Source organism: Colletotrichum fioriniae (assembly GCF_027942845.1).
Source record: "Colletotrichum fioriniae strain IMI 355084 chromosome Unknown scaffold_9, whole genome shotgun sequence".
In the NCBI taxonomy this organism is placed as follows: Eukaryota; Fungi; Ascomycota; class Sordariomycetes; order Glomerellales; family Glomerellaceae; genus Colletotrichum; species Colletotrichum fioriniae.
Window position 1 is genome coordinate 657,101 of NW_027076845.1, and position 19,387 is coordinate 676,487.

Below are 19,387 nucleotides of genomic sequence, written 5' to 3' on the forward strand. Positions count from 1 at the left end.
TTTGTTGGATAAGGTTGGGCTGTTCATAACTCCAGTACGCCCCGACGCCACACCCCTCCCTCTCCGGAATTGGTATACCTCTCAAATCCATTATCGGACCATTCGTTGTTCTTACAAGCGACGTCGCTGGAAAAGGCGAGTAGGTCTTCTCCACATGGCTGTTTGCGGTATTCTCGGTCATCGCCAAACGCCACAACCCTACGATACAGGCTGTCCTCTGTCAATCAGGCCATAGACTTTGCCTTCATCTCGCTCTTCGCCACAACAGCTTGAACGCCGTCTTCTCAGCGTTGTTTGTTATCGTACCGAACTAGATGCTCAACGTCCTCAAACTATGAGGCTCGGCACGCCGAGAGCCGAGAGTTAATTGTCAGTTCAGGTTGCCGAGACCCGTTAGGGACCCGGACACGCTTTTGGTGGTGTACACCAGTCTGCTCATCGGTTGACCATCAGACTTAGGCGTTCTGAGCCTTCTCGGCAGCCTTTGCCTGCGCCGCAGCAGCCATCGCCTTGGCCTTTGCGTCGGCATCATCGGCATTTGCTGAGCTGGACCCTGAGGCGCCACTGCCGCCAGCACCATAGTCGAGCTTGAGCATGTCGTCTTCGCTGAGGAGCTCATCGATATCTGCCTTGGTGACTCCTGAACCCTGTTCAGCTTTCTTGCGCTCTTCTTCCGCTTGTCTTTGCTTCTCTTCTTCGCCTTCCTTTTTCCGGCGCTCTTCCTCTTCTTCCTGCTTCTTGGCAGCTTCTTCGGCTTGCTTCTTGGCCTCTTCAGCGGCTTTTTCTTTCTCTTCGTCCGTTGGGCCGATGCTGCCTTCTTTGTTGTCGCCCTCGCAGCGCTCGCGCTCCAACTTCATATCCATGATCAAGCTGAGCTCAGGGCAGTAGTCGAAAATCTTCTTCCGTTGCGTGGGATTCTTCCACACCTTGTCGGAGATTCCCTGGCCGCCATCCTTAACGTGGTAACCCATGGGCTTTTCCATGTAGACGTCTTCCACTGCTAGAACACCCTTTCTGCCGTGAGCTACCTTTTCGCCCTGCATGACCCAAAGTCTCTTCCCGTACCATTCGTCTTCGGCTTCAGTGTCATTGTATCTTTCCTGGAATTGCAACACTCTCTTGATGGACGACACTCGTCGGAGAGAGAGTCCACCATTGCCGGAAAAGCGATCATCAGGGGTCCTGTGAACGAGGTTAGCAAGGGATGAGGGCCGCGAGGGAGGCCATTCGAGGGGGGCCTACTTGGGTGCGCCAGCCCAACTCCAGTCGAGCCACTCGTTGAGACTAGTCGGTGAGTTGGAGCAGAGGATGCTGTCGGATTCGAACTTTAGAATCCATTCCACGCCGGGGAGAAATTCTTCGTAAAAGCGAATATCGGTCAACAGGCGAAAGACGTGTTCTTTGGTGTCAATCTCCCAGGGCTCAGGGAGGACCATCAAGTCGAGCTTTCCGATAACCTGCTGGTGCTTGATGCCGTAGCTTCGGGCGACGCTGACAACGCTCTTGTTGGAGCCGATGAATAGGAATCTCCAATCGGGAGGCACCACCGAGGTCATGTGCAACAGCTGGGGTACGAGATGCGGAATAGGGCGCGGCTCGATGATCAATGCTATTTTGGATGCATTGTAGTTGGATCTCGGGTCTTTGCTCAGGTCGGGTTTCCAGTCAACCTTGATCTTAGGCATCTTCTGACGAGCCTCGTCCAATCTCGACTTGAACTCGGCCTTGATCATAGGCTTGTAGCTCGGCAGGAGATGAGCAAACCACCATCTGCAAACGTGGTCAGCATGTCATTCCCCAGTGAAGCTTCAGGTGAGGTTGCGACGGGAAAGACGAACGTGATGGCGAGCGACGCAACTAGCAAAAGTCGGGTCTTGGTGATGGCGAAGACGCCGGAAGAACCGTTCGTGGCACCCATGTCGCTGAACTGTGAACGTCCAGGAACGGCGCAGCAAGAGCAGGGCGCAAACGAGAGAATGGGACGGCGTCAGGGACGGTGTCGCAGTGATGGATTAAGATCGGTTGTAAAAACAAAAATCGAGGCAATCGGAAGCTGGGAATTCGGAAATTCTCTGACTTGACTGGAAGTTGCTGATTAGAGGCGCGTCATGTCGACCACGTGTTGAAACCGCCGAGACTGTATGCCAATATGGACTTGGTTTCGTGTGTTGTGGACGTTGTGGACAGGCGGAACTCTTGGTAGTGATTCAGCTTTCCAAGGGCGTTGGCGAGGAATTCTCAGGGACTCGAGACTCGGCCGGTGCGGTTGGTCTTGGAGTTGATGTGCAGTGCAGTGCAGTGCAGTAAGCAGCAGCAGGAAGAGACAAGTGTCTTTCGTAATCCAAGGGAGAGAAGAGAGGCTGCGAGGGAAAAAACGAAAAACGAAATACAAGGGGTTCCGCGGGCCGCTCGATAGTCCAGAGATAGAGAGGACGGCGAAGTTTGTTAGATGACGAATCGTGTCTGCAGGCTTGCGGAACGGCGGTCACTGGTGGCAGTGGGTGGTGGTTCGCTACTATGTAGAGTAAGAGTCGAATGTCACCGAAATCCCACTCGTTCTGCTAGGTGCAGGGTCCTGGAATGGATGCCGGGAAAGAGGGGGGAAACCTGGCTTCATTCAACCGATCCCAATGTCGATAGACGGTCAACCGCCCGCTGGAAGCAGAAGCTGGAGCCAAAAAGTGAGAGAGTTAGAGAGACGCTTGGCGGAAGATGTGGGAGGAAGTGGGGCCTTGCCTTCCATTTAGTGTAGGTACCTAGACTGAGGTGATAGAATTCGACGGGAGGTCAAGCCTGAGGTCCAAGTTACCTTGCCGCAGTCTGTAAGGCAAGCGTGGTGCGTGGTAAGGTGGTAGGTAGCCCAAGAACTGGAACGGCACCCAAGTGAAAGTCCCACGCTGGAACATCCAGCACATGGGCGCAGGGAGACGACGGAGGGTAAGGTGCATTGCGAGTGACGGGTAGGTACTCAGATGTACCTTCTTCTACACGTCAACATCCACTTTCCCATTTCCTTCTTCTTTTGGCGCAGTCGGACGTGGTGGCATGCAGCCAGTGGAGGCAGGGAAGGGTTCCTCCCGCTAGCCCCACATTGCCCGGGTTCCTCCCTTCCATTCGAACTGGAAGTCTGAAGATTACCTTACCTTACTGTGGTAAGGTAGGTACCAGATGAGAAGTCACGAAGGTCAACCACACATTCTGGGAGACCTGAGACTGCACAGTTCCTTTCCTTTCTTTCTCACTGGCAACTGCAAGCTGCCATTCGGTCTCGTCTTCCGGCCGAGATGATCGTTGTCTCGAACACGACAAGGTTCAAAGTGCATTACAATTTACCGCCATCAACCCAACATCTACGCAATAGGCATCAAACTCGACTGCATCCATCCCAGCATTGGCTCTCTCTCCTACCATCGAGGAGAGCTTCATCTCGTGTTGCACCTGTTCGCCAATCCTACCACCTATCGCCCAAACTCGTGCAGTGCTAGGAACCATCATTACTCGACTACATACCTAACCAGCTAACCTTCATCTTTTGGCGCACGGCTCTCTGACAACTCCAGATGACGTACAAACGACTGCCCGTCAGCGACAAGATCATTTCCGAGCGCGCTGTCAGTCTTTCATTACTTGCGAAGAACGGACCTACTGCCGCCCAGCCCTGCGTTGACGAGCAGATTGCGCTGGTGTATTATTTCCGCGCTACCGAGAAAAAGAACACCGTGGTCAGCACTCAGAAGTCAAGGCGACATTTCTTCTTCTCGGAAGAAGTGAACCTCTTTTCTAATGAGTCGCCTCGTCCAAGACTCATCTGCGCCCGCCCCGCTCGTCGCGTTCCTCGCGTGCGACATTAAGAATGCGACCGCACAAGACAACTGTGTCAGGTGGAATTTGAAAGTTGAACCTTGAAAAACGAAGCCTATTTTATTCTCTTTGCTCCCTGCTTTGACGAGGCAAGCCCCAAGTCCAAGTAAGCCCTGAGGATGCTCAGCAGGGACCATGGACCGAACCTTGCATTGGGCTGTGCCGCTACAGACTTGGGATGTTCGGGAAAGCTTCCATGTTTTGTCGGCAATAGGCAATCATACGGGTACTGCTTACAGGCTGACAAGGGCATCGTACATGCATGCGTGCGGCGAAGCAGCGGAAAGCAGCACAATCGCTCGCTTATCCACAACCTCTCGTCTGAGTCGTCTCTAGTCTCTCACAGAATGTCACTGGTCTCTGTCCGATTGTCGTGCATGTGAGGAACATGTTGACTGTGGCGGGTTAAGCTGACTGCCGCCATTACTAATTCGTCACGGCGCATCCGTACGAGCACTGTACGCCGTTCCAACTTTCAACATGCTTTCGTCGCAGCAAAGTTTAAGTGGAAGTCAGTCGTCGTTTCGATGCTTTTCGAAAACTTGAGACATGGGGCTTGCGCAGTCTCCCTTGTGCGCCCTTACATAATAATCTCCGTGGCAAGAAGTTGGGATTAAATCGACGTTGGACGGTTGAACTCGAAGAAAAGACCATCACGGTATCACCACTTGGTGTAAGGCTCCCCTATTGCGAGTGTTCCCTTTCTCATGAACTGGTTGCTCACTAGCGAACTGCCTGCCTGGGTGCTACGGTATTACAACGTACCGACTACCGTCCCATTGGGCGCCTTGGGTCCAACCCTGGTCTTTAATGCAGCCGGATTATGGGTGTCACGGCCGGCGATACCGAGAGACCGGCTCGAGGTGGTGATTGTTGGTTGCGCTGCACGAAATAGCTGGGCATGGTACCCCCTAGGTTGGGGTCGCTTTGTTTGGGGATGGGGAACTCTTGGCTGGGATGAGGCTGTAAATATCCTCGAGCTCGGTTCTTGAATCAGGGCATCCGTAATGTCATGGGACGAAAGTGCCCGTGTGTGCTGATTTCCTCTTGAGTATGGAGTACAGACTGACAGTACACAGTATAGCCGCCTCCTTCTCATGGGAGAAAGTAGACGCTGACCTGCGACTTACTGTGGCGCTTCGTATCCAAGTATCGTGCTCGCTATTACATGCAGGTCAAAATGGGAGGGACGATGGTGGCGTGACGTTCCGTGTCCGTCCCTCCAGACTGCTTTTTGGGATGGAGAAAAGAGGGATGTATCGGTATATGCGTACTCATGGATGAGCGAGCGCCTGATGGTGTGGCCTGGAGACAGATAGATAGACTGGACGATCAGGCTCGGTGATTGCCTGCCAGGATTGCCAGTCACCATCGCCATCGCTATCGCACCCGACCATCGAATCGAACGTGCCCGCTGAAGGAGAGAAAGGAAGAGGTACTTGCAGGTACATGCCCGATACTCGACCCAAATTAGACACTGCAACAGTGGCTGGCTGCATTGCGCGGTTTGACAAGGGCTGGGCTACGGACGGCGACGTGGGCAGCAAGGGAAGCCGGCAAGATTCATCGACGCGGCCACCGCGGGGGGCTCCAATGTTGCTTTTGGAGACGCTGGCCCCAAAGTAGCCCACTAGAACATCTCATTGGCTTCCCTTTGCTTGAAACTTCCACGACCCAGGGCCTGGCCTGTTGATTGGAATCCGCTGCCACATCTCTCCCAAATGTCTCCAGTTTCTCGCGCTGGTCTTTTCTCCCGTCCGGCCCCGGGCTGGCGTGGACACCTGCCAAGGAAAGGGGGGGAAAGGGTCCGGAGGAGTGGAGGGAAAGTGAATGAGCATGGAAGCAGCAGGCTACCTTACACTAGAGTCTGCACTAGAGCAGCAAGCAGCCCTCGCCCTGGGAATTGGAAGCAGCAGGCAAGGGGCGTCCTGTCTTTTCATCAGATAATTCCATCCGTCCCTCGTTGTGTCCTTGGTCGCTGTCGAGGGAGGAACTGCCACACACCATATCACTATCCGTACCTTCCTCAGGGTATTGGTGGATGTGCAAATCGTACCTTCCCAGAGTTTCCCATCACTCCCTCCCTTCACCCACTTTGTCCTTTTCTTGTTTCCTCTCTTCCTCCTCTCCTGTTCACTTCTGAACTTCAAATCTTCTGTTCAACACAAGCACCGAATTCACCATTCGGGCTACGACCAGTCGACCGCGCGAGTAGCTCGTCTATTCGACAAGAGTCAGCTGTTGTCGTCGTCGTCGTCACCAGCCGCAGGACCGGACATGCCTTAATTCCCCTGCAACGCTACCGACGCATCCACGCCATCGACACTTGCGTAATCTCTGTGGACCGGACGGATCTGCGACTCGCGAGTACGCCCGCTCTCGAAGCCGCTCCAGGCTTGAGTAGCTTCTGTGACTTGAAATCTCCCTGAAATCGCTTTTTCGCTATTACCACTCTCTGCCTCCATCTTCACGCCCACCCAGGCCTTTTCTGCCAATTTTTGGCCTTCTCGTCCTAACCATGGCCTCGCTACCAAGGCCTGCTGTCAGCGGCGAGAAGACCATGACAGACGTCTGGCAGCACTCCAAGGCCCTGCTCCTCTCGGTTTGGGCCTTGACGAGCCGCCGCATGAGAGTCTTTGGCGCTTTCGTCCTCTTCCTGTAAGTCAAGAACCCCAGAAACTCCAGTTTGACTCCTTCGTGTTGTTGGCGAGTACTGATCGTCTCGTGTTAGTGGTTTCTCGATATGGCTGTCGCTGCCCACTCTCAAGACGATGACCGTGCCGCAAATCTCCCTTGAATACGCACATTCACCCTATAACCACTCCAAAGTCGCTCTTCTCGTCGAGAACCGCGCCAATCCGATTCTCGCGCCATTGATGCTGCACTTCATCTCTGTCGTGCCTCCCGACTGGCGCTTTCGCTTCATGGGCTCTGTTGAGTCCGTCAAGTCCATCAACTCGTCCGTTGCGATTCGTGAGCAAGTCGCCGCCGGCAAGCTCGACCTGACATACATTCCCTCCAACATGAGCACGGCTGGTCAGGAGATGATTAGTCGGTTCTTGACCAACCTGTGGCTGTACGAGACCGTCCTGCAGCCTGCCGAGTGGCTCCTCGTATTCCAGACCGACAGCATCCTCTGCGCCAACAGTAAGCAGAACATCAATGACTACCTCGAGTATGATTGGATTGGAGCCCCGTGGAACCCTGGCGGCAGATGGGGTGGCAACGGTGGCCTCTCCATCCGTCGTGTCAGCGCCATGATCGATATCCTCCGAAACCAGAAACGTGTTGACGGATCTGAACCTGAGGACGTTTGGCTCGCTGAGCGCCTTGCTCACCGACCTGGAAGCAAGGTCGCCAACGGCACTGTATCATTGACGTTCAGCGGCGAGATGCACTCGGGCGAAGGCACAAAAATTAACAAAGGAGGAGCGAATGCGACACTCGAGGCTGCAGCGGAGGGTGAACTCGTCTCAGGCATCGACGACTACCGTGAGGGCTTTTACGAGCCAATGGGCTATCACACCGGTGGTAGTGGTATCTGGCTTCACAGCGCCATCTGGGGTACTCCAGCTCTACGGAGACACATTTGGGACTACTGTCCCGAGGTTAAGCTCACGCTAGCTATGGACGCAGCCAAATACGTCCCCGGCAATTGCAAGGCCAAGTGGAAGAGAGGTCTTGATGGTGTTGAGGAGCTTGAGACGGAAAGCGGTGACGGAGAGAACGAAGAAGGCGCAACGGATTCACAATACCCATTTGGCTCAGAGACCATTGATGGAAAGGAGTACCCGAACTTGCCCCCTAGCCTGATGGCATGGTGATAGCTGTCCAGCTGTCAAGAAACCCTCTCCTCGCATCATCAATGCATCGCGATGGATCTGGGACGACATAACGGCACCGCCGTAAAGTTTGTTACATTACAGGAACTTGGTAGCATAGGATTTGGCTTGGCGTTTGGAGGTCATCTTGGTCCTGCAGGGAAATGGAACCAGATAACTCAAGAAATGAGTCATGTAAGGCATAGGTCATTAACTTTGAACGACCGTTGAGACAATTGCAACCGTGCGGTAGACAAGTGAATTCCGAAGTGTGCCGCCTGCCGGAGCATAGTTGCGTTAATTATCGATACTCTCTGCTTCCTAGGCGTCAAGTCTGTCAAATGACCCCCACGTCTGAAGCTTTTGTGGAAGACACTCTACTTGAATTATGAGCGGCGCAGTTTCAAACCTTCTTTTGAGGTACGATCCCTGCAGGATGCGACTGCTCACTGTAATTAGACGATCGCGGGCTTTTGCAGATATATATAAATGGAGAGACGAGTCAAAAGACGGATCATTGCAGATATATACTGGGGTCATAATTAGGTTGAAGTTTTGAAACTGTCGAATGCGAATATGTTCAGTCATGATCAGCTGATTACATTATCTCGAGTCTGCCTCGGGGGCGGTGAGATGCCTACTTACCTACACTGTGCCCCCCGGCCCTCTATTTTGTTCCTTTTCTTTTTTTCGTCTACCGCAAGCTTTTATGAGTTCGCATGTGTGTAAAACTCAAGCTTTGACCTTCAACTTTTTTTTTCCCCAGGGCTGCAGAGAAAGTGGCGGCAAAGGCGCGGGAGAGAAGGAAGGGAAAGTTGCAAACATACACACATAGAGAGAGAGGGGGGGCATTCCATAGGCTTACAGATTGGGGGGGGAGAGTTCGCAATGGCACGGCCCGCATACCGGTCCTGCAAGCCCAGCCAGAAGACGCCTCTGGAATGCCATGTGAGGAAGGTATGCACGGGAGTATTGAGGAACAAAACCGACTTTTTGCTTTTTGCTGTCTTTGTTCTGTTTGCTTGAATGAGGCATTACTTCTGCTGTTCCACCATCTAGGAATGCAGTGGAAGAAAAGAGTCTGGGGTCCTCGTTTTTTGGTTTCAAACACCAATACAGTGTGATATGTCAAGATAGGAAAAGATATCTGACGCGCCTAGTTGACGCAGTGAAGAGCTGTATTAGTTGAGAGCTCGAGTAAGATGATTCGTGACAAATTAGTAAAGGTGTCATGAGGATATCGACTCTGCTTGTGGGAACGTTGACAATAGCTGTCGAATTTGACTCGACGACAGCAAGAACCCAAGCCAACGGCAAACAAAAGACCCAGGTGAGGATAGAGACGTAGTTATATAATTATTACTTAGAGCACGTAACCCCCGCTTCCGAGACACTGCCACTCGCGCACGCCAGTGCTCTCCTCCAGCTCGACGCACCACCACAGTACCTCCTTCGCCTTGTCCACCTGCCCGCTCTCCTCGTGAGCCCGGGCCAGCGCGAACCAGGCCTCTGCATTATTCCACGCGCTGCCGAGCTTCGTCAGGGAAGAGAGGAGACCGTACGCGCGGTCGCGTGCGGCGAGGCGGTCAATGGTCGGCACCGAGGTCGCTTTGTACGGCGCGGGCAGCTTGTCGTCCGAGTCGGACCTCTCCACGGACTTGACCGACGATGCCGTCGTCGCGGATTGGTGAGCGCCCGTCTTGCTAGCGGTGCCTACGCCCGACGCGCCGGAGCCTAGGCCCAGTGGTTCTGACGGGAGACCGTGCTGGGGGACAGCAATCTTGGGGAGATTCGGTGGTGCCAGTGAAAGGCTGGAGACGTTCTCCGGCACACTGAGTGTGGGGATGGCCGGCGGCGGCAGGACTTTCTCGCTGTAGATGTCGAGCAAAATATCGGACAGGCCGACGATGGCTGCTGGGTGGTCGGGATAATGGGTGAGTGCCATCTCAAAGTCTGACCGGGCCAAGTAGGGTGCGCCCTTTGCCAAAGAGAGATAGCCGAGCTATACAAGTTGTTAGTTGAGTAAATTTGCGCATATTCATGTACACAACTCACCTCCGCCCATACGTCTCCAAGCAGCTCATCGACGCCCTTCTTCTCGGCCCAACTGTTGCCTCTCATTGACAGAGAGCCCGTAGGATCCTTGGCCACTTCAGCCTCGAGTATTCCTACAAGCTTCTGCGCTTCTGAGATGGCTCCCTTGCTGTCCTCAAACATGTTGGCTCGCCGGTAGAATCCCGCAATCATCAACCACACCTTGACTAGCAGCACAGCTCTTTGCCTCCGCTCCATGTCCTGGGGGAAGTGAATCAGCGGCAACGGGTTTGATATGGTGTATGTACCACTGGCAGAGATTTCGGAGAAATTTGTTGATCGTGATTTCTGGGAGGTGTAGGACTCCAAGTGATGAAGTGAACGTCCTCGTGAAACAGAAGATGCCATTGAAGCCTGACGGTTGCCTGTGAGAGGGAAGAACTCGGATTGCTGCAGTTCGTCGGCTGGGGTGAAGAATACCTCTCCGTCAACCACCGTCGGTCCGTGTGGATTGGTGCCTGCGCTACTGACACTTGCTGTCCTCTTGCGGCCGCTGCTGCTGTCTCGCTTGCGCAAACTGTGTCTTTTGCCTGATTCACTTCTCGATCGGCGTGTCAGACTGGAAAGACGCCGCGTTCGCGTCTCTGTTGGTGATCCGTTCTCTTGTGTGACTTGTATTGTCGGGGCTGCAATGCTGGCTTGCGTTTGTGAGGTTTGGGGGCGGGAAGGCGTGACTGTTTTCTCCGTTTCGGCTATACTGGGTTGACGCGTTCGAGTAGAGCCGAAGAAACTTCCCTTTATACTTCTTAGCGTGCCAGCTGAGCTCTTTGGCACCTGCATCGTGTCAACAGCCTTGGGCGGTTGCAAAGTTGGCTTGGCCTCGAGGTTTCCGAAGAGCCGTGTGAAGAGAGACAGTAGCTCAGGGCAGGCGTTAACGGCGATGTCTGGTCCCTCAAGCAACTCAATGATGGCGATTTGTGTCATCTTGGCCTCGAGGACACTCTCCTTTTCGGTGTCGTCCATGTCGTCCACTACTCCCTTCCGTTCATTCGCAATCTTTTCGTCCTGAGCTTCGGCCTCGTTAAGGTGTTCGCTCTTGAAGTGGATATCCTGTCTTCCGAACAGGACTGAAGGATCGCCAAACTGCTCAAAAGCTCCATCGCAAGCCTTGGCTGCCATGTTGTAATCCTGTCTTGCGCTCAACAAGAGTGCCAAAAGATGCCATAGCGGAATCAAGGAACGCTCCTGCCAGTACGTGCCGTGGTATAGATCTTGCTCTTCGTCGGCAGACTTGTTGGAGATGAGTGCTGTCTTGACAATGTCAATCGCCGGAGTCAAATCTCGACGCTCAGCGAGTAACAGCCCAAGAGCAAAAAGACTGCGGACATCCCGAGTGCGACCGAGTTCCGGAGACAAGGATTTCCTTAGGCATCTTATCGCCTTTGTCTGGATCTCGGTTCGAGATGCTGCGTCGTACGTGGTTCTCGACCACTGGGCTTGGGAAAGGCCAATCGCCTGCCAAGACAAGGCAATCAGGTGAGGCCGGATCTTGGGATGAAGGGTAGTCGCTTCGTCCTCTTCCGGAACAGTGTTCTCGCTTTCAATGCCGTTTCTCAGCTGCGGTAGCCTCGATAACCAGTCCTCTAGCTCATTGCCAATAACACGGGCTTTATCGATGGCTTCTCTTCCACCATAGCGGCAAAGCGCCAAAATGCATTGTGACATGGTTTCGAGAACAGTGCCGTCATCGTCGAGGTTGGACTCCAAGTGGCCGGTTTTATCCACCCTGGCCTTGCCGTGTCTGACAAGATCGAGGTACGAGTCAAAGGCCTTGAAAGCCAGGTCGAACTCCGCCACCGCTAGGTGAACGGTGAAGAGACATCGTAGGATTGCCGTTGAGTGGTACGTCTTGGTCGCTGCGGCATATAGAGTGTCAAGGACGCCTCTGCTGAGGCTCTCGCGACCACCCTGGCCTAGGTCCTTCTCGGCCCAACCGCGACCACAAAGAATGGACCAATTCCTGACAACAGCCTTGATGAAGGATTCGACTTCTTCTCTAGTCTCGTCGGCGCGGGGGAAGCTGGTTTCGCTGATGAGCAGCGCCTCGTAAGCAGCCTCGGTCTTCTTCAGCTCGACCCTCAGCTGGTTTCGCGTGGACGAAGCCTCGTTTGTGATTTTACCGAGGAATCCTGTCGGGAATGGGATATCAAGCTCGAGGATAGTTGACAACGCCAAATAGTACTCCAGCCACACCTGTCGTCTCGGCACCGAGCCCCTATACCCATATCCTCCCGTGACCGGCCCTGTCATCGACTCCCAGTACCTAGCCCACGATCGGAAACAGGCGATCGAGTTAGGGTCTGCGAGTGACCTCTCGTTCGAGCGGAGCGCATCGCTTTGAAGCACACAGTACTCGGTCAGGAATAGTTCAGACCAGACTTTGAATTGCTTGTGAGCGGTTCGGGGGCTCGAAGCCATGGATACGGATGGCAGTACGGAATCGAAAACGGAGAGAGCCTCGGCTGTCTTTTGGGTACGAGCAAGGCAGTTCGCCTTGATGACGGCGGCCTTCAAAGCGCTGATGCTGGTCCATTCCGACTTGTCGGCGGTACCCAGCTCCTCCTCAATGTTCTGAGGCAGCTTGGCCGCTGCCTGGTCGACCTCTCCAACTACCCAATGCAACAGTCCGGCGCAGACTTGAGCCTGAAATCTGTCTTCTGGGTGACTTGTTTCCCCATCTATGGCGGCCTGGAGCTTTGACTGAACGTTGGCGGCATCGAGATCCTTGGCGGAAACAGAGGTGGAAGGTCGTCCGGCACCAGAGGGGTCGGTGGCTTTGGCGACGGCGCATTCCGTCTCGGCGGCCAAGGTCAGACCTAGAAAGGACTCGGTGTCAGTAACGAGGGTATCGCGGCGTTTGCGTGCTTGTTTCGAGGCAACGGACAGGCTCGGTCAGGCGCATGTTTCCTGATTTTGCGGACGAACTCGGGGACGGCGCTCCAATTGCCCTCGCACCGGGCGTCGTCGAGAGCCTTAATGTAGTGGGCGGCCTTATTCGGATCGGGCTATGAAGAGGGAAGAAGAAACATTCGGTCAGCTCCAAGGTCTCGACGTCATTTGGGGTCAAAGCCAGGGGAGGTCTCGACAGCAGCGCCTGGAGACCAGGAGAAGGGACAAGGAAGCACTCACAGCCATTTCGCGATACTGAAGCCTGTGCCAGTGATGGGACAGAAGTGCAAACCAATCCTACTAGCAGCGCATTTGAGCACGCAGCATTGTTTTGTTGAAGATATCCTAGGGGGGAAGGGTGGGTTGGCGATGTTCGGTACCCAAGAATGGCTTAATTAGGAGAAGGCACGTTGCGTAAGTGATTGGAGCGACGCGATGGACACGCCCGCTTGTTTGGCAGTGCGACTACCACCAAAGCCCCAGGAAATCAAGGTACTGGTGCTGCACTGCGTCCATTGAGCGGCAGAAAAGTGCTGGCTGCAGCACAAGCTTGTGAACAGGAGAGCAGGACAGAGCACCAAATCCCACCAAGACCAGCACAATCAGGTCCCTTGATTGACATTTGAGGAGCACGGGCCAGTCGGCCACCGGGCGGTGTCCAGGCCCTGCCACTCCTGCCAGGATGGCATCTGAAGATTGGACTCGACCGCCTTGCAGGGGTGTGACGGTGGATCGAGTACAGCCAATCAAACTCAACATTGCTCGTTGCTGGACAGGATACAACCGATACGTACCTTCACTTACAGGAAAAAAGTTTCATACAGCATCAACGGCAGGTGAATTCTTGGGCTGTGATCCGAGAAATTGCCAGTTCCCTCTCATCACGGTACCTCAATCACAAAGGAGGGCTTCCAATCGGTTTCTCATCTTATATCATCCAGCCAGAATCGCACTGGAAAATGTCTCTTTCTCTTCCCCCGGATCTCAAGGTCCTATGTCGCAAGTTGACATCCACACCACCGGCTCAACTACCTCACTCAATTCCGGCCTTCATCAACCACGTCCTTCGTTGCAAAGATGTCTTATCTGCGCCCCATGATCCTAAAGCCTCGTCCGAGGTATCAAGTCTGGTTCATAAGCTGAGGACCATCATCACGACTTTGCTCAATGGCAAGAGTGCCATGGGCCGCTTCACCGGCGCAACTCTCGTCAAGGCTGTTGTTGATGTTGGCGGTTGGGAGTGTCTCAAGGAGTCTGGCAACTGGGTTCGAGGGCTTTTGGGAATGCTTCAGGTGGGAAATTTTCCGATATCTCTCCCCCGACATGGTTGCTGACACTGCATTGAAGAAGAACGACCCATTCCCGGTCAAGGAGATTGCCATTGTCACTCTCGTGCGCATATACAGTCTCATCAACAGCTACCAAACTCTCACAAGAGAAATTGCCACACCTACGATTCCAACCTTTTTCAACGCATGTCTTCAGATGGTCAAGCTCCCGATCCCAGGCCAGCGTCTCAAGACGCCGCTCGCTGTCGTTGAGACTGTCCTGGACGCCTTTTCCGCCATGATTCCCCTGTACCCGACCACCTGCCGCCCCTTCAACGGCCAGATCAGGACGGCCATCAAGCCCTACTTGGCGCCTACCTCTTCCGATGGAGCTACGATTCCCCAGTCTCTCCGCCGGGCAAGCAGACATCTGGCCATCTCTCTCCCCCTCACCACGGCAGGCAAGACGGGACCTAGCGATGACTGGGTCAAGCTTGTCGACGAGCTGCGCAAGGACTTTCACTTTACCGCTGACCAGGTCTTCCGTGCCGTGCAGGAATCATGGGAAGCCTCGGCGCCATACACCCGATCCAAGGTGGACTTTGATATTCCGCCACAGGGTTTGGAGACGGGAGATCAGCTCCCCAACTGGACCGGAATCTCTGCTGGCCGCGACAGGCTCGTTGGCTTGCTCCAATACATGGCAGACGCCCTCCGCTACTCGACCAAGACTCCCGTCACAATTCCGATTGCGGCTCTCATGGATATGGTCTCGCGTGTATCATTGATCAGCCGCAACTCCAAGTCTCAAGCATGGGACCAGGCGCTCGAGACACAGCCTGCCGTCGGCAGGGAGGAAAAGGAGGAGCTGTGGGCTTCGATGCCCGACATCCACGTCGCCGCTCTGGAATTGCTCTTGATCCTGGTGCAAAGGCTGGAGCACAACGCGCTTTCCACCATTCCAGAGATACACGACAACATGATTCTCGTCTTCCGCTCCGGCATCGACATCCCCGCCGTCCGCGCCGCAACATACAGGCTCCTCGACGAGACACTCCCCATTGCCGGCCCCGGCCTGCAAAAGCTCACCGTCGAGACCCTCGGCATCGTCTCCCTCGCCTGCTGCAGAGACATCCAGCAAGAATCAGGCCATATCCAAAAAGCAAAGCCAGCAACCAACAATAAGACCGCAGCCGACACCAAGAAGAACACCATCGCCGCCAACGCAGACCTCTTCCTTCCCACGCAAGCCAACACTGCAGACGCTACCACCTCGTCCTCAAAACAAACCCTCATCGCAAAGGACCACATAGCCGCCGCCGACGCCCTCCTCGCCAGCCTCTTGTCCCACCTGCCCCAACAGCACTTCAAGCCGGGCCTCCGCGGCCTCCTCGACCAGACCGCCATCCTGTCGCGCAACAAGTCCGCCATGCTCGCCAGCGTCCTGAACCCGTACACCAACCAGGGCGGCGCCATATTCCCCAGCATCCTGCCGTACCTCGTGCAGCAGTACCCCCGCGACCAGGGCGTCGAGATCCTCCGCTCCAACATCCGCGCGTCCCCCGCGCAACCTCCCGCGGACGCGCTCGAGGGCATCACCGCCACGCTCGAGGAGCTCGAGGCCGAGGAGGAGGCCAAGGACGCCGAGGACGAAGAAATTCTCGCCGAGATCCAGGTCGCGGGCGACGCCCAGGACGCAGAGATGAAGGATGCCACCACCACCGCCAACACCATTGTCGTTGCGGGTGACGAGGACGGCGACATCGTCACGTCCAACAAGACTGAGGTCGTCAACCCCTTCGCCGTCACCTCGGCGCAGAAGCGCAAACTCCAAGACGAGGGAGTGGGCGCGGCGAGCCCGCCCAAGAGACAGAGCGTGGAAAGGAAGGAGGTGGAAAAGACGATTGTGGCGGCGGCGCCGGAACCAGTCGCCGCCAAGCCGGCCGAGGAAGCGGATGACGACAGCGACGATGAAAGCGTGCACCTCAACATGGACCTTGACGATGATGAAGAGGAGGAGGAGGAGGAGGAGGATGACGAGTGAGAGAGAGAGGACAAGAAAACAAGAGGCAAGGTAAAGGATTCATATAGTTGCCAATTTAGATGGACATAATACCCCCCGTGGCCCACTGGAGACGAGAGAGTCCCCAAGTGAATGGAGCAAAAAGTTTGAGTGATCTGGGTAATTTTTTTTTTTTTTTTTCTCTCTCTTGTGATTTGCTATAGTAGAGACCAATCGACGTTTTGCAAGTCGAGGCCCGATATTTTGTACATGATACTGTTTGTGAAAAGGTCCAGTATCCAAGGCCGTTGCGGCCGACTTATTCTGTTAAGTCTTTTCGTATGAAGTGTATGTTTGGCCCAATCCACCCCGTGACTAGCCCAGAGGGATGTTTGCAATCCCCCCCCCTTTCTTTCGAAACGCCGCCGTATGAAGGATATTTGCCTCCTTCCCCTGGTCGTCGCGATCGCGACGGCAACCCATTTTTCGCAACTGTGAAAATTAGGACCAAAGAGTCCAACTGAAGAAAAAGAAAGATCCATGCCCCAAGCTCCCCAGCTTAATCCCGCAACCAAGCTCTCCGCTTCTCCTCCTTCCGCGCCCGCCTCTTCTCCTTGAACTGCTTGAGCTCAGTCTTGCTAGGCTTCTTGCCGCTCCGCTCGGCCTTGAGACTCCTTCCGTTGTGCGAGTTGGCCGCGGCGTCGACATCGAAAAAGGCATTCATCTGTCGCCGGCTCTTGGCCTCATCTGTGTGGCGGTCGGGGCCGTCGTCCAGCGTCTGGAACTGGCCGGTGAAGCGATTGAACTGCGCCATGGCGCCGTACTCGCCGCCGTTGATCGCAGAGGCAGACGCCTGAGTTGTTTCGTCGTCGTCGGCTGCGCTACCCTTTGCGTACCACGCGTTCGGGTCGTAGTCGCCGTGGATGGCTGGGTTGTAGCCGCCGGCCGGGGGGGCGTCGTTCTTCGGGAGGGGAGGAGGGCCTGAGAGTGTCGCGGTCGCGGAGGCGGTCGTGCCTGGTGCTCCTGGTGCTACGGCTGCTGCTGGTGTTACGCCGCCGGCGGTGGGTACGCGAGGGTTGTCCCATTGCGACGCGCCCGTGATGCGGTTGTAGAAGTAGTATGCCTGAGCTGTCGGATCCCACTGGAAGTCCCAGCCATCGTCTTGTGTTGCTGGAGGAGCTCCGGCGGGTAAGGGCGGCGCCTCGTTGGGGAGGGGTGGCGCATCGGTGGAAGAAGTAGGATTATCGTCGTGAGCGTCGGCAGGAGCGGGAGAGCCAATTGAGCTGGCCTCGCCGGACTCTGGGGAGCTCGAGTCTTGTTTCGAGTTGTCGTCGTTATCGCCCTTGGGTGAATTCGATTTTGAGTCGTTCTCGATCTCAGTGGGCTCTTGCTTGAGGTCGGAGGCATCATCGGCCGGTGTGCTTTGTTCCGGCTCAGCCTTGCGCGGGAAGGCGGATTGGGGAGAGTCTGACGCCATGGTTTCAAAGTCGGAATGCAGGGTTTAATGAAGTGGTGTGAGTCGGGTAGGTTGTCTTGTCGCGTGTGCGTGTGCGGGTGGGTGATTTGAGAGTGATTGTCACCGGGTAATAATAGTGTGTCGGCCCAGCAGGAGCTTCATCTCTTGAACGGGAAGAATGGCGATTTTGAACCACGCTTTAGGTGGAGTTGAAAGAGCAAAGAAAGAGAAAGCTGGAAAAGGTACGGTTGGAGTCGCAAGTTTGACTGTGCTCGGAAGAGAACAGTGCAGTGCAGGTGTCCCACCTGAAATTTGGTAGAGACAAGGAAGATGCAAAATGACGGCACGGCGATTTGACAGACAGGTGAGTGGGCGGGAAGGTGACCTGCGCCGGGGTATCCGTGGTCACACTGTGTGTGCTAGACTGCTAGTGGTCAAGGCAGGCTGACTAAGTTGAATCACTGTGTGGAGTGGGGGTTTGTTTGCTTCTTCAAGCGGAAGCCCCCGCCCAGAATGGAAGCGTTCGGTTCCTGCCAGGATGGAAAAGAACATGTACGGATAGTAAACAGTACGTACCGAGTTGATCACCACCTACCGTCACGGTCACGGCATAGTACTGCGGAACGCTGTGAAGTAGGTACTGCGTGACTGACACTGCACTAAGGAGGAGTATGTCCAAAGATTGAGGACTGCAAGTGCTGCAAGTACTGGCGCAATTGGATCGAAAAAAGACGGGAAGTGGCCGCTGCGGCGGTGCGGCAGGGCGGCAGGGCCAGCAGCACGTTGAAATATCCCCAGTTAAATAGGCCCTTCCAGACCTTCTCACTGGACGGCAGGTTGAACAACGGAGGCAGATCCGGACCACGATTCGGTTTGATTACCCTAGCTTGCCGGAGGAGAAGGAAGAAGAAGAAGAGGACGAGGTAGTTTGCGAAATACATGACTCTGCATTTTCGTGGGCTCTAGTTTACTCTATTCTCTCTTTCTCGCCGTCGCCTTTTTCTCTTCCCTCCCTCTGGCGGCCCCCCTCCCTCTCCCCATCTATCCCACCTGACCCGTTACGTTGTTTTCTCTTCCCTTCTTCCCAAAAAGAGAGCGAGAGAGAGAGAGAGAGAGAGAGAGAGAGGTCTCTGCAACTTGGCCAACCTGTCTCAGCTCCTTTCGAATACCTGCATACCGTCCATCTCACCGCATTGGTTGCCAGCCAGCCTTCCACACCCTCATCACACTATTCCAGCCGACATCCACAACCCTCACTGGGCACCGCATCGACCTGTTGTTGGAACCGGGAGCCAATGTCGACGTCTTCCGCAAGCCATCGTCTTCACGTGTTGCCTTTCTCTCCCCATTGGGACGATTGTTTGTTCTTCTCTGCCTGCCGTTCAACAGCTTCTCGATCGGTTATTATGCTGTCTCTGCCTCTCGTCTGTATGCCAAATACCCCTCACTTTTCTTTCGTCGCGAGCGGTCAGTCTCGTTATACGACCCTGGACGAAACAGTCATCCCATGACATCCCTCTACCTACAGCACACACGACATCTACGACGATATCTCTTCACCAAATCTCAACTTCAAGTCTACCTAGGTAGCTTCTCGTGGCACCAATCCGGCCGCACTAGCTGCGAGGCCGTTGGCTGTCATGTCTGACCAGGCCAAGCCCCAGCCGTTGCGGCCTCTGCTCCCGGCACCAAAAGCCTCGCAGCCTGCTCCTCCTCCTCCTCCTCCTCCTCCAGCACGCTTCCTTCCAACTCAATCATCAGTCAAGAAGCGTCTACCAAGTACCAAGGTTGCTTGTAACGCTTGTCGGTCCAAGAAAAAAGCAGTAAGCATAACTCTCTTATCTTGCTACTATGGCAGGTCCTCTTGACTCAGTCTATGCGCTGACATCCTGACTCAAGTGTGACGGCAAACGCCCTTCGTGTAAGGCGTGTACAGAGCTGAAGACACAATGTGTCTATATCAGCGCTAATGAGACGGAGACAGCCGCTATGGCTT

The 19,387-nt window shown here is 54.8% G+C and overlaps 5 protein-coding genes across 5 annotated transcripts; 2 read left to right on the forward strand and 3 right to left on the reverse strand.

The window, feature by feature from the left end:
* Positions 1-455: 455 nt before the first annotated feature.
* Positions 456-1,918, reverse strand: N0V96_007640 (uncharacterized protein; the record flags this gene model as incomplete). Its single annotated transcript, XM_053194527.1, has 3 exons — positions 456-1,182; positions 1,243-1,770; positions 1,839-1,918. 3 exons carry the CDS (start codon positions 1,916-1,918, stop codon positions 456-458), a joined length of 1,335 nt encoding a protein of 444 aa, XP_053048023.1.
* Positions 1,919-6,379: 4,461 nt separating this feature from the next.
* On the forward strand, positions 6,380-7,685 carry N0V96_007641 (uncharacterized protein; the record flags this gene model as incomplete). The annotated part of the gene is made up of 2 exons (XM_053194528.1): positions 6,380-6,519; positions 6,593-7,685. The coding sequence occupies 2 exons, from the start codon at positions 6,380-6,382 to the stop codon at positions 7,683-7,685; spliced, it is 1,233 nt and encodes a 410-aa protein (XP_053048024.1).
* A 1,360-nt stretch (positions 7,686-9,045) lies between these two features.
* On the reverse strand, positions 9,046-12,911 carry N0V96_007642 (uncharacterized protein; the record flags this gene model as incomplete). The annotated part of the gene is made up of 4 exons (XM_053194529.1): positions 9,046-9,684; positions 9,738-12,592; positions 12,661-12,781; positions 12,906-12,911. The coding sequence occupies 4 exons, from the start codon at positions 12,909-12,911 to the stop codon at positions 9,046-9,048; spliced, it is 3,621 nt and encodes a 1,206-aa protein (XP_053048025.1).
* A 713-nt stretch (positions 12,912-13,624) lies between these two features.
* N0V96_007643 (uncharacterized protein) lies at positions 13,625-15,977 on the forward strand (the record flags this gene model as incomplete). Its single annotated transcript, XM_065758089.1, has 2 exons — positions 13,625-13,957; positions 14,013-15,977. The coding sequence occupies 2 exons, from the start codon at positions 13,625-13,627 to the stop codon at positions 15,975-15,977; spliced, it is 2,298 nt and encodes a 765-aa protein (XP_065613231.1).
* Positions 15,978-16,494: 517 nt separating this feature from the next.
* Positions 16,495-17,412, reverse strand: N0V96_007644 (uncharacterized protein; the record flags this gene model as incomplete). The annotated part of the gene is made up of 1 exon (XM_053194531.1): positions 16,495-17,412. The coding sequence occupies one exon, from the start codon at positions 17,410-17,412 to the stop codon at positions 16,495-16,497; it is 918 nt and encodes a 305-aa protein (XP_053048027.1).
* Positions 17,413-19,387: the final 1,975 nt, after the last annotated feature.